The sequence below is a fragment of the Sceloporus occidentalis genome, unplaced genomic scaffold, assembly GCF_023333645.1.
Source record: "Sceloporus occidentalis isolate IW3139 unplaced genomic scaffold, rSceOcc1.0.p SCAF_2, whole genome shotgun sequence".
Lineage (NCBI taxonomy): Eukaryota > Metazoa > Chordata > Lepidosauria > Squamata > Phrynosomatidae > Sceloporus > Sceloporus occidentalis.
In genome coordinates this window covers 157460504-157473045 of record NW_028316982.1, presented here as the reverse complement: position 1 = coordinate 157473045, position 12542 = coordinate 157460504, and the positions used below count along the sequence as shown (strand labels likewise).

The 12542-nt window shown below is 47.1% G+C and overlaps 1 protein-coding gene across 1 annotated transcript in view; it reads right to left on the bottom strand.

The window, feature by feature from the left end:
* The window catches only part of LOC149319179 (citramalyl-CoA lyase, mitochondrial-like), a 131267-nt gene extending 124278 nt beyond the window's left edge, over positions 1-6989 (bottom strand). Inside the window, exon 1 of the mRNA XM_089508400.1 lies at positions 6767-6989. Within this exon, the coding sequence (XP_089364526.1) occupies positions 6767-6989 (223 nt within the window). The remainder of the gene's footprint in view (positions 1-6766) is intronic.
* Positions 6990-12542: the final 5553 nt, after the last annotated feature.

Here is a 12542-nt window from a genome sequence, read left to right as displayed (position 1 = left end):
TATTTTGCTGTATGGCCAACATGGCTACATTTGGATATGTTTTCTCAATGAAAGAAAGCCTTGCACCATTTCTATTTACAGAAGATATCATTGTGACAACATATGGGTTTACCATGACATTGTTGTCAGTAACAACAAGTTCTTGACCATGTTCTTTGAACAAGGTCTTGACCAGCTTCCTTGTAACAAATTACCAAATTCTATGAAGAAATCCCACAGACTTTTGCATGAGTGGAGGTTGGACTGATTTGTATTGTTCATGGCAATGAGAGGCATATTTTCTCTATTACTGATTTTCTGTCACTATCCTACTCCTCAGTTAGCTGCCATATTCCGGACTGCCAACCACCCACAGCATCTCAGTACTGAAAGGTTCTGTCAGATATATTGCTCCACCTTTACCTTTGATTATGGCATTATTTTGTTCACATGCTGGGATTCAGCTTACTGCTGAGAAAGGGAAATTCACTTTATGAAGTGAAAACTGACTAGAGTTGAATGTAGCATGGCTGGCTAGCAATTTGGGGGTAGATTCTTCCACGTTCTTCAGAAGTAATGGTAACCAGCATGCATAGCCATGAGGAGTAATGGGGGAAAGGGAATAATCTCCTTTAGACTGTCAAGAGAATATAGCTTTTAATTACGTTCTCTGAGCAAAAAGGATGGTAGATCCCAAAGCGACTTCAAAGTTAGACTCAGGCCATCCTATGTTTGAAGCTCTGCTTCGACCATATGTTATGTCTATGGCAGCCCAAATAATTACTATTGAGATCTTGACATAGGATGTACAATGACCAGTCTATTGGAGTAAGATTACTCTGTCCATTATCCTCTGGATAATACAGAAAATAAACTTACCATTCAGTAACACATTTTAGCATCTTTGATATTAATGCAGATCTAGAGGATTATATGTCAGCAATTTGTACAAATTAAAACGAAAAATAGAAATTAATTATTTTTACAACATTTATATTTTGCTTTTCTGCTAGCAGTAAGAATAAGAAGTGGTTAGAATCATAGAATCATAGAGTTGAAAGAGACCACAAGGGCCATCCAGTCCAACCCCCTGCCATGCAGGAAATCCAAATCAAAGCATCCCCAGCAGATGGCCATCCAGCTTCTGCTTAAAGACCTCTAAGGAAGGAGACTCCACTACACTCCGAGGGAGTGTGTTCCACTGTCAGACAGCCCTTACTGTCAGGATGTTCTTCCTAATGTTGAGGTGGAATCTCTTTTCCTGTAGCTTGCATCCATTGTTCCGGGTCCTGTTCTCTGGAACAGCAGAAAACAAGCTTGCTCCCTCCTCAATATGACATCCTTTCAAATATTTAAACAGGGCTATCATATCACCTCTTAACCTTCTCTTCTCCAAGCTAAACATCCCCAGCTCCCTGAGTCATTCCTCATAGGGAAAGGTTAACACAAGTAAAACAACACAACTAACATACCAAAAAAACAAAAACAACAAAGCAGTCAGGCAGGTGCTAATAATATATTTTTGTTTAAAATTAAATATTAAAACATTTCAGTGTACAAATATTGATTTCTAGACTGAGACACAGAAAACTGACATCACATACACATTGTCCGGTACATTATATATGGAAAGGTGTAAATTTGAAAATCTACCCCGACCCTCACAAAAACCTCTCACAACTTTTATGTGGCTGCAGTATTTGAATAAGGGTATTTTCCAAGACTAAGGGCCTAAATATTCTAAAGGCACCAGATCTTGTCTGATCTTGGTAGCTAAGAAGGATTAGTCCTGGTTAGTTTTTGGGCAGTCATCAATGAATATCAGGTGCTCTAAGCTATATTTCAGAGGAAAGAACTGGCAAAACCATCTCTGGGTATTCCTTGCCTAAAAAATACCCTATGAAATTAATGGGATTGCCATTGATTGCCATGAATTGACAGTTGACGTGAAGGCACATACATACCCATTTCCCAGGATGACTCCACATATGAAACTCACTGAAGAACTGTTATCTGTTATCTCACAAAACCTGGCCTTGTTATGAACTGCAGAATTATCATCCAGCACTACAAAAAAGCTGTTGTGTATTTAATTTAAGATATATATATAAATATATGCAGAACAGGCTTGACTCAGGTAGGAGGAGTAAAGATTAGAGGAAGAAACATTAACAATCCAAGATATGCAGATGACACCATGCTACTAGCAGAAAACAACAGCAAAGACCTAGAACAATTACTAAAGCAAGTCAAAGGAAGTACTAAGGTAGGTAATGCTGCATATTAAGAAAACAAAAATAATGACCACAAAGAACTACATGAATTCATCCTAGATAATGATAAAATCGAAATAGTCAAAGAATTTCCATATCTTGGATCAAACATTGGTCAGAGTGGGGACTGCAATCAAGAAATCAGAAGAAGACTAGGTTTGCGAAGGGCAGCTATGAAAGAACTAGGCAGGATCCTAAAGTGCAAAGACATAAGACTGAATACTAAAGTTAGGATTGTCCAAACCACTGTATCACTATGTGAAGATGTGAGAGCTGAACAGTAAAGAAAGCAAACAGAAAAAAAAATCAACCCATTTGAGATTTGTGGTGCTAGAGAAGACTGCTGAGGATACTGTGGGCGGCCAAAAAGACAAACAAACAAGTCCTAGAATAGATCAATCCCAAACTCCTCCTGGAAGCCAGGATGACTAAATTGAGGTTGCCATACTTTGGACACTCAATAAGAAGGAAAGACTCATTAGAAAAGGCACTGATGCTAGGAAAAATGGAAGGCGGCAGAAAGAGAAGAAGCCCACAAACCAGATTGCTAGACTCAATCAGGGAGGTCACAGGCCTGAGCCTGAAGGTGCTGAACAGAGAGGGAGAGGAGGGGGTCTGGGAGAGGTCTCATCCACAGAGGCACCATGAGTCAAGGTTGACCCATGGGCAGCTAACAACAACAAAACACACACACACACGGACTGGTAAAGCATAATGTTGGGATATATTTGGAATGAAGGAGGCAGAAAGAATAAAATTTTGAAGACAAATGGACAGGTTGCTTACCTGTAACAGTATTTCTTCGAGTGGTCATCTGCGAATACATACAAATGGGTTTCACTGCGCCTGCGCAGTGCTGCTCGGAACCTTCTGGAATCACTGGGCAAAGTTTACTTTGCAACATATAGAAACTTTTTGGCGGTAACTCCGCCCACCCGTTATAAGGCCCCTGCCTTCCCGCTCTTTCCCCAGTTCCGCAATTTTTCCGCCAAGCAGGCGATGGAAAGAGCCAATCAGAGCAGGACACTGAGGGGACGGACGGGTGGGATTTGTATGTATTCGCAGATGACCACTCGAAGAAATAGTGTTACAGGTAAGCAACCTGTCCTTCTTCTTCATGGTCTCTGCGAATCATACAAATGGGTTTAGACTGACAAGCTTAGGTATGCGGCGGAGGGAGTGTCCTGAGACCAAAGCTATGGTAAACCAAAGGTACATTTATTACAACAATAAACACCTTGAACCATAAAAGGAGTCAGTCTTTTTGTTCTTGCACAAACCAAACACAGCAACAACATTGCTAAACCTGAGAAGGGGAGATAAGGTCGTGCAAGACCCATCCCATTGAAATTGTGCAAACCAACATTCAACAGAATGTAAACGCAAAGGCATTATATACACAAATGCTGAAACACAACCATCAGTAGTGCAATCAATGAAACCCTGAAACCAACACAGCCCTCCCAAAAGCTGCGTCTCGAATGGCTCTGGTGTCCAACCTATAATGTTTGATAAAAGTCAGAGGTTGGGACCAAATAGCAGCCTTGCAAACATCCTCCAAGGGAATCCCCGACAGGAATGCAGAGGATGCTGACACTGCCCTTGTGGAGTGGGACCGAACCCTGCCAGGGAGAGGTTTGCCCAGGAGTTCATAGCAGAGGTGGATGGTACCGGCCACCCATTTGGAAAACCTCTGCGGAGACACAGGCAACCCCTTCTTCGGCTCCGAGTAGCATTGGAAAAGTCTCTCGGACCGACTGGAGGCAGCAGTTCTGTCCAGGTAAAACGCCAGCGCTCTCCTGACATCAAGAGAGTGCAGGCTCCGCTCCGCATCCGAAGTCGGATTGGAAGCGAGGGTCGGCAACACAATGTCCTGGCACATGTGGAAAGCAGACACAACCTTAGGCAAGAAAGTAATGTCTGTCCGCAGGACCACCTTGTCCTTGTGAAACCTCAGGAAGGGCTGGTCCCTCCGCAAGGCATAGAGTTCGCCCGCACGGCGGGCAGAAGTGATGGCCACAAGAAAGGCGGTTTTCCAAGTCAGTAGTCTCAAGTCCGCCGTGGCCATCGGTTCAAAGGGCTTGGATTGGAGTGCGGACAGTACCGCCTCCAAGCTCCAAGCCGGCGCCGGTACCGACACAGGAGGATGCAGGTTGGCACATCCCTTAAGGAACCCCTTTACCAAGGGATCCCTAAAAAAGGAAGCCCTCCCCCCGAATTGGTACTTGGCACAAATGGCAGACAAATAGCACTTGATGGATGCGAGGCACAGCCCCTCATCCAAAAGCACCATCAAAAACTCCAGCACCACTGGAGTGGACACCTGAGCAGGAGACAAGCCCTTTTGATCAAGGAAGAGATTAAACCTTCTCCATTTCAGGGCGTAGGACCACTGGGTGGAAGGCTTCCTTGCAGCCAGGATCACCGTCCTCACCGCCTCCAGCAGGGCGGTCAGAGCTGTATCCTCCAGGCCACCAGCGGTAGGCTCTCGATGTCCGGGTGGAGAATCCGTCCGTCCTGGATCGACAGCAGGTCCGGGCGAGGATCGAGGCGGAGGAAGCATCTCTTGGAGAGGTGGAGAAGAGAAGCGAACCAGGGCTGTCTCGGCCACCACGGGGTGATCAGGATCGCATGCGAACGGACTGTTGTCATCTTGGACACCACCCTGATGATGAGAGGGAATGGAGGGAAGGCGTAGAGGAGCTCTCCCGTCCAGAGGAAGGCGAACGCGTCTCCGAGGGATCCGTCCATTCGCTTCCTGGAGCAGAACTGGGGACAGTGGCTGTTCCAACTGGTCGCGAAGAGGTCGATCCGGGGATTTCCCCACCGGTCGAAGAGGTCGCCGACCGTCTCGGGATGGAGCCTCCACTCATGGCACGTCGAAGGGGATCTGCTCAGGCGATCCGCCAGCTCGTTGTCCTCTCCGGGAAGATGAATCGCCTGGAGGAGGACATGCCTCTGGATGCACCGGTCCCAGATGCGGAGAGTGAGGTCGAGCAGGGTCTTTGACTTGGTGCCTCCTTGTTTGTTGATGTAGTACATCACGGTGGTGTTGTCCGTCCTCAGGAGGACCACCTTGTCTGTGACAACAGATTCGAATGCCCTCAGTGCCTTCTCTACTGCCAGCATTTCCAGAGCGTTGATATGGAGGAGCTTGTCTTGGGCGGACCACCTGTCCTTGACGAGCAGGTCGAGCAGGTGGGCGCCCCATCCCTCCAGGGATGCATCTGTTGTCAGAGTCAGCTGGGGCTGAGGCTGATGAAAGGGCATTCCGATGCACACGTTGCGGCGGTCCAACCACCATCTGAGGGAAGCGGCTACAGGTCTCGGTACCGTGAGCCACTTGGACGGAGGGTCTTTCATCGGGGAGAAGGCCGAGAGGAACCAGGACTGAAGAGGTCGAAGGCGGAGTCTTGACCATGGTGTGACGAACGTCGTTGATGCCATGTGGCCCAGGGCGACTTGGACATCCCTGGCCCTCACCCTTCTGTGAGAGATGCAAGGCCCGATCGATGTCGTCAGTGCCTGGAAACGGTCCGGAGGGAGAAAGGTGGAGCATGTTTCGGAGTCGAGGATGGCCCCGATGAACTTGACCTGCCTGGAAGGTGTGAAATGGGACTTTTCTCGGTTGATGACCAGACCGAGGGAGTCTAAAAGGCGTAAGGCGAATGAGAGTGCCTCCTGCAGTTCTCTCTGGGATTCGGCAGCGAACAGCCAGTCGTCCAGGTACGGGAAGACCATGAACCCTTTCTGATGAAGGTAGGCTACCACCGGTGCCATGCACTTCGTGAAGACTCTCGGTGCCGTGGCAAGGCCGAAAGGGAGGACGTTGTAGTGGTACGAGGCGGAGCCCACCGCGAAGGCGAGGAATCTTCGGTGGGACTCCCGGATCCCAATGTGGAAGTAGGCATCCTTCAGGTCGACGGTTGCAAACCACAGGCCCTGATGGAGCAGAGGCAGAATGGAGGCCAAGGTTACCATTCGAAAGCGACGGTATTCAAGGAACAGATTCAATTGTCTCAAGTCCAGGATGGGCCTGATGCCCCCATCCGCCTTCGGTACCGTGAAGTACCTGGAGAAAAAAGGCCTAGAACATTGTTCGGGCGGTAAAGGGGAGATTGCCCCTTTTTCCAGTAGAGTGCGCACTTCGTCGAGAAGGGTGTCCGAGGGGAGAGTGGACATAAAGGCTCCAGTTGGAGGGAGCTCCTGGAACTCGAGGGCATATCCCCTACGGACGATGTTGAGAACCCACGAGTCCGATGTTATTGAGGCCCAGGTGTTAACAAAGGGCCTCAGGATGTCCAAAAAGAATAGGGGCGGAGGGGAAACGAAGTGCGCTGCGTCCCTTCAGGCTCTCTTCTTCCCCTGGTCGGTGTCCTGCCGGCGGGACTTGCGGTACCGAGGCGGGAAATTACGACGGCCAGAGGAGGAGGAAGACTGCGAGGGATAACGGCGCCTCTGTGAGCCCTGCTGCTGCTGCTGTCGGTCCTGAGAAAAAGAGCCCTGGGACTGACCTTGCGGTGGCCAAGGATGGTGCCTCCTTCTGAAGGGCGAGATGGGGGTCGACGACATCCCGTGCTTTTTAGCTGCAGCCTTCATTCTGAACTTGTGGTTCAGACGCTCGTCAGTGTCGGCGTGGAAAAGGCCGGTACCGTCCAGGGGCATCTTTTCAATCGCCGATTTGACGTTGGCGTTGAGGTCTGACCCCCTCAGCCAGGCATGTCGGCGCAAAGCCATGCCATGCCATGACCCGCGCAGTCGGCGACGTTCCTGGAGGCGGTGATGATCCAGCTCCCGATGGAGTGGGCCTCATCGCGGATCTCCACCAAGCGACGTTGGACCTCATCTGGGACGTCAGGGATGATGGGTGAAATCCCCTCCATCAAGGCCTGAATGTAGGCCCCCATAAAGGCGTTGTAGTTTATGGCCTTAACGATGAGGGCAGCCGAAGAGTAGGCCTTTTTGGCTAGGCCATCGATCTTCTTGGCCTCTCGGTCTGCTGGGGACGTCGCTTGTTTCGGCACGAAGGTCTGCTGTGCCCCCTCCATAATCGCCGAGTTTTGTTTGGGATGGTCGGCCAACCACGGACAGCCCGGCGGGGAGATTCGTACAGCATCTCGACCTTCTTGGAGGACGCGGCGAGCGAAGTCGGGGCATCCCATGACCTCTGGACGATGGACTGTAACGAAGGCAACATTGGGATGCAGGGTGGTGTGGGGACACGACCGAGGACCCGGCGCTCTACAGGATCGCGGGCCTCCTCCTCAGGCGGGGAGAGCTCGATGTCTGGAGTCCGGCACATCCTAATGATGTGTTCGCTGAAGGAGCGAACATCATCAGTTGGCGATGAGGAGCCCGGGTGGTGCATCGCCTGTGGCGAGGGCGGCTCGGATGGGTCCTCTTCTCCGTCCGAAGGTTCCTGCGATGGAGGCAAGGGATCCTGGTCGGAATCAGAGTCAGACGTCAGGGGGATGTCTGCCACCTTGGCTCGGGACGGAGCGCGAGCTGGGATCTGAGGGATCGGTGGCACGGAAGGCGGGCAGCGAGGTACCGAAGTCGAAGCCACAGCATGGGAAGATGGTGGTTTATCTCCCTGGGGAACCGCCGGACGCAAGTTGAGCCTGGTGAATTCCCTGAAGGCCGTCTCCTTCGGGACTGACATGTAGTACCTCTGAGTCTCGGTATCGAAGAACATGTCAGTGTCTGGCTCCTGTGGCTCGTCCATGTCAGAACCAGGGTCAGCTTCCTCCGCATCCAAGTGGAAGGAGAGTGGAGATGGTTCCCTCTGAGGGGAGGTTGGCTCGCTGACGGCGGCAAGGTCTTGTGCCGGTGGCAGCGGTGTGGTCAGTACCGTGGCCGCATGCGCTGAGACAGACGTCTCTGGACGCGGGGGGACCATTTCTGAGGCCCTTTTGGAAGGGGAGCGTTGCTTGTGTGAAGCACGCTCCTTTGACTTGGCTGGGCGCTCTGACCCGGTGTGGTCCTTGGTCTTGGACTTCTTGGGTGGAGCTGCCTCGGTCCCCTCCTTATGACGCCTCTTCTTGGAAGATGTCGGAGTTACCGTCTGGTCTTCGGGGGGGAAGAAGGGGTTGTCCGGCAAGTCATGAAGGACAGCGGCTCCCTTGGAGTGGGCCTTGGCTGGCGTAGCCTTATCCGATGGTGCCGCCTTCCCCGAGGAAGATGCTTCCGTCTCGAGCAACTTGGATGCGTGTCGAGATGCCTTTGACGACGCCTTGGAGGCCGGAGGCGAAGCGATCCGGACCTCCGCCTCCACACGCTCTCTCGAGCGCGAGCCCTCCGGGGATGGCTTCCTTCCAGATCTCTCCCTGGGCTCGAAACCCTCAGTCCCCGAGGTCTTATGGGGGCACTTGGAGGGTTCATCGGTGACACTGGGCCTCGGGGGACCACGGGTCACATCGGAGGTGGTAGGAGACCGTGTCCCGGCCGGGACAGAAACCACACTTGAAGCGCTGGCCCGGGACGAAGACGCAGGTGGCGCGGCCGGAGGGAGCGACGACGAGCGGGAATGACCCTCCTGGACCTTCCCCAGGGCAATAGCTGACGTAAGCCGGGACTCCCGGTTTTTCCTGGCCTGGGAGGACAGAGACTTACAAAGGAGGCAGGCTCTGGCATCGTGGTCCTTTCCCAGGCACAGCAGGCAGGAGGAGGGAGGGTCCTGGACGGGCACCTTGCCCCCGCAGACATCACATTTTTTGAAGGGTGCAGGCATCCTTCCAAGTCGTCTAGTCAATTCCGTAACAAGCAAGAGCGAGTGAAAGTTCCTTCAAGCAGCTAGCGCGGCGGAAAAAAGGAACTGGGGAAAGAGCGGGAAGGCAGGGGCCTTATAACGGGTGGGCGGAGTTACCGCCAAAAAGTTTCTATATGTTGCAAAGTAAACTTTGCCCAGTGATTCCAGAAGGTTCCGAGCAGCACTGCGCAGGCGCAGTAAAACCCATTTGTATGATTCGCAGAGACCACGAAGAAGAAGTCAAAGAAATAGTGATAAATATTTCTAGCTTCAATAAAAGAATTCCAAGCCAGTGTATGTCGCTTACTCTCAGTATTATTTTACTCCCCACAATAAAATTGTGTATTTAGGAAACCTGATATATCAAGGTGTTCTAGATGCCCAGGTATTCAAGCACCACTGCTGATCAATTAATACATGAAGATTACAAGAAAGCATACCAAACAATGTATTATGAACAATATGTGAACCAGAGTGGAAGGGAAATGGTGGTGGTCACTCAACTTCTATGAGGTCACTCACTAGGAATTCCTGAACATGTCTATTCAAAGGTATCCCCCACTGAGATCAGTGGGAGTTAACCCTACATAGATGTGTATTGACTATGCTCACTTTCCTGGGAGTATCTATCTCTGAATTCAGCTTCAGAGTTGCTGAGTAGACAGATGGGGTTGACCTATTAGATATCTTCTTATCTTAATGAATAATTCTCACTACATATCCAATGATTTGTTTGGCATAATTATTTTCTTTGACAATAATGTCGTTTCCCACTATAAATACATTTTTAAACAAGGTAAATTGATTATCTGTACTTATTCATGACTAAACATTTATCAGCTCATTTGCTCCATAATTTAATACCAAATACACGTAAGTCAAAAGGATTCCCAGCTATGACCAAGCCAATTTCTTTTATGGCATCTATCCTTCTGTTTAAACAAAGAGGGATGATTTAAAATTTAAATTTCTCAAAACTCAGAAAGGACACAATTGTATACAGTTATCACACATTTGTTGTCAGTTGTTTTGCCTCAAAAAAGGAGTATGTACTAGCAACATCATATGAATAGTCAGTAGGAAAAAAACACACACCTGTATCTTGCAAGTTATATACTTGCATATACTTTTAAGTTCCAGTACTAGCTATGAATTCAGATCCATGCTAATAACCAATACAGATTGTGACCAAGATTCGGTAGTGTGCATGATAAATTGGTACCGTTGAAGAAAGAAACTCTTTTTCCAAATTTCTTTGTCATGCTCTTGCCCACAACTATGAAATATTTGTAATTGTGTAAGCAAAGGTAGTACTTACAAGGCCTGTGAAGGAAAGATATTTTAAGTTACTTCCCTCTAGATAACCATGTCAATAATACTGTGGTTTGGGTGAAGACCAGAAAAATAGTACAATTAAAAAAGAAGAACAGATGGCTGAACAAAAAATAAAATCAAAAATCAAAAAAATATCTCAAGGAAGTCCTGCTAGGGATTGTCGAATAGAAAAATTAAGATAATTGCATAAACAGAAATACTTATATTTACTTCTGAGTTAACATAATGCAAAGGGATCATGTAGCAACTTTGAGATTGCCTGTGCAAAAAACGTTGTAGCATAAGATTTCATAGACTTGGTCTACTTCCTCAGATGTACAAAAACCTATGCTACAATGCTTGCATACTGAGATTTCAGACTAACACAGCTTTGCCTCTGAATTCTAAGTTAACATGTTTAAGATTGTGTTGTAAGGCTCTGATCCAAAGCTCCTGTTGAAGATTGGACACAAACTGTCCCAAAGTAAAATGTTGGAGTCATTATTCTTTCTCATAAAGAAAGCCCATATATACACTTGTAGTTTCCTTGTGTAAGGAGGAAAGAAAGAGTAAAAGTATACCAGTTTTGTTAGTTTTGATCTCAGCAAGATCCAATTGATTTCCATGGAAAAATCCTTTTGAAATACAGATCCAATTGTCTTGATTTCAAACACTTACTATATGATGATGATAATGATTCCTACTCATTACACGATGCTGGCAATGACAATGAAGAAAATTGTGTTAATTAATTAATTAATTAAAAAGAGAAATCCAGCATTTGTCCAAGGTCTAATGAAGTTATGTCAGCATGAGCGCTAGTCACCATAATGGTGAGTAGTCAACAACGTTGGAAACAGAGATAGGATGGCCATCCAGTTAACTTGGCAGGTCTTACATATCTCAGTCTAACAGGTCTTCTGAGATCAGTAAAAGATTTTGCCATACAAAATCCCTTACTGAGCATGATAACTCCAAGTACATACCATGAATTCATTACAGGAAGAGCTAGCTATAAGTGTAACTGTATTCCTCAAGCAGTAATCTAGTGTAATTAATACAAAATCAAATTCTATTCATTCTACATTCCAGATAAGCTATTCTGTTGCTCAAGACCAAGCCAATTGGCACTGGAATGTAGAAAATATTGCACTTTAATTAGAAAGTGCAATTTTTAAAATGGTCTCCTACCTGAAGGCCATAGATGGCATAGAACGTATGTTCTACAGAAGCAATCAGGTGGAACGATAGAATGCAGTGCAGGAAAAGTTTAGGAACTGCTCAATTACAGTGTTGAGTTCTTAAAATTGTTGGCTGCAGATTCACCTTCCCCTGTAGTTTAAAATAAATATAAAGACCCACAAACTTACTTTTGTTGCATCCAAGTTCTGATCTACAAACAATTCTTAACTTTTTTGTCCATGCTCTCCTGTGGCAATTTTCTTAAAATCTTAGAAGGAGAACACTTCTTCTCCCAAGGTTGAACTGCTCAACCCAACTCCTGCTGGGCTTTTAAAAAAGACAATTTTCCTTACACATTTAATATGGCACTTTGCCTGTGATACCACAATAAGATGTTCAGTATTTCAATTATCACCTTGTAGGTTTTTGTTTGTTTTCATTTTTTCACTTCTGTAATAATTGTACGAACACATGAGTATTAGACTTCTGTTAGAATTGGTAACAAGCTTTTTTTCTTTTTTTAAAGAAGTCTTGATCACTGTCTCCAGACAGATATATCTAAAATGGCCAGTCACATATCACAACCCAATTCCACAGAGTATAGAGATGCACAGTACGTAGACTTCCTAACAATGTATTTTTTTTTACTCTTTTGTCTAAATCTTGTGCAAGGAGCTCTGATTGGTCATCTCCAAAGTCAATATAAGACCTTTTAAAATCATAATTGTATCATGGTTCCCCTCCCGTTTGTATTAGGAGTCATTCCTTTATTTCGCTGTGCTGGCTATCATACAGTTTTGAGCCCTTTTCCTAGGTACCGGCACTCTTTATTTAGTCCCTGGCCTAAATTTAAATTGTAATCATTCTTCCCTGTTACGATTTGTATTCTCTTTTGCCTAACTTTCTGCTATGAGTTGGCCCTTGCTTTCAGCCCTAAGATCTGCAAGCAACTCAGATTTGATTCAAACTTCTGGCAGAGCCTTAACTTGTTATTCCTCATTTCTGACTGACAACACAAGTATTTGCTCTGTCATTTGACAGAGCAA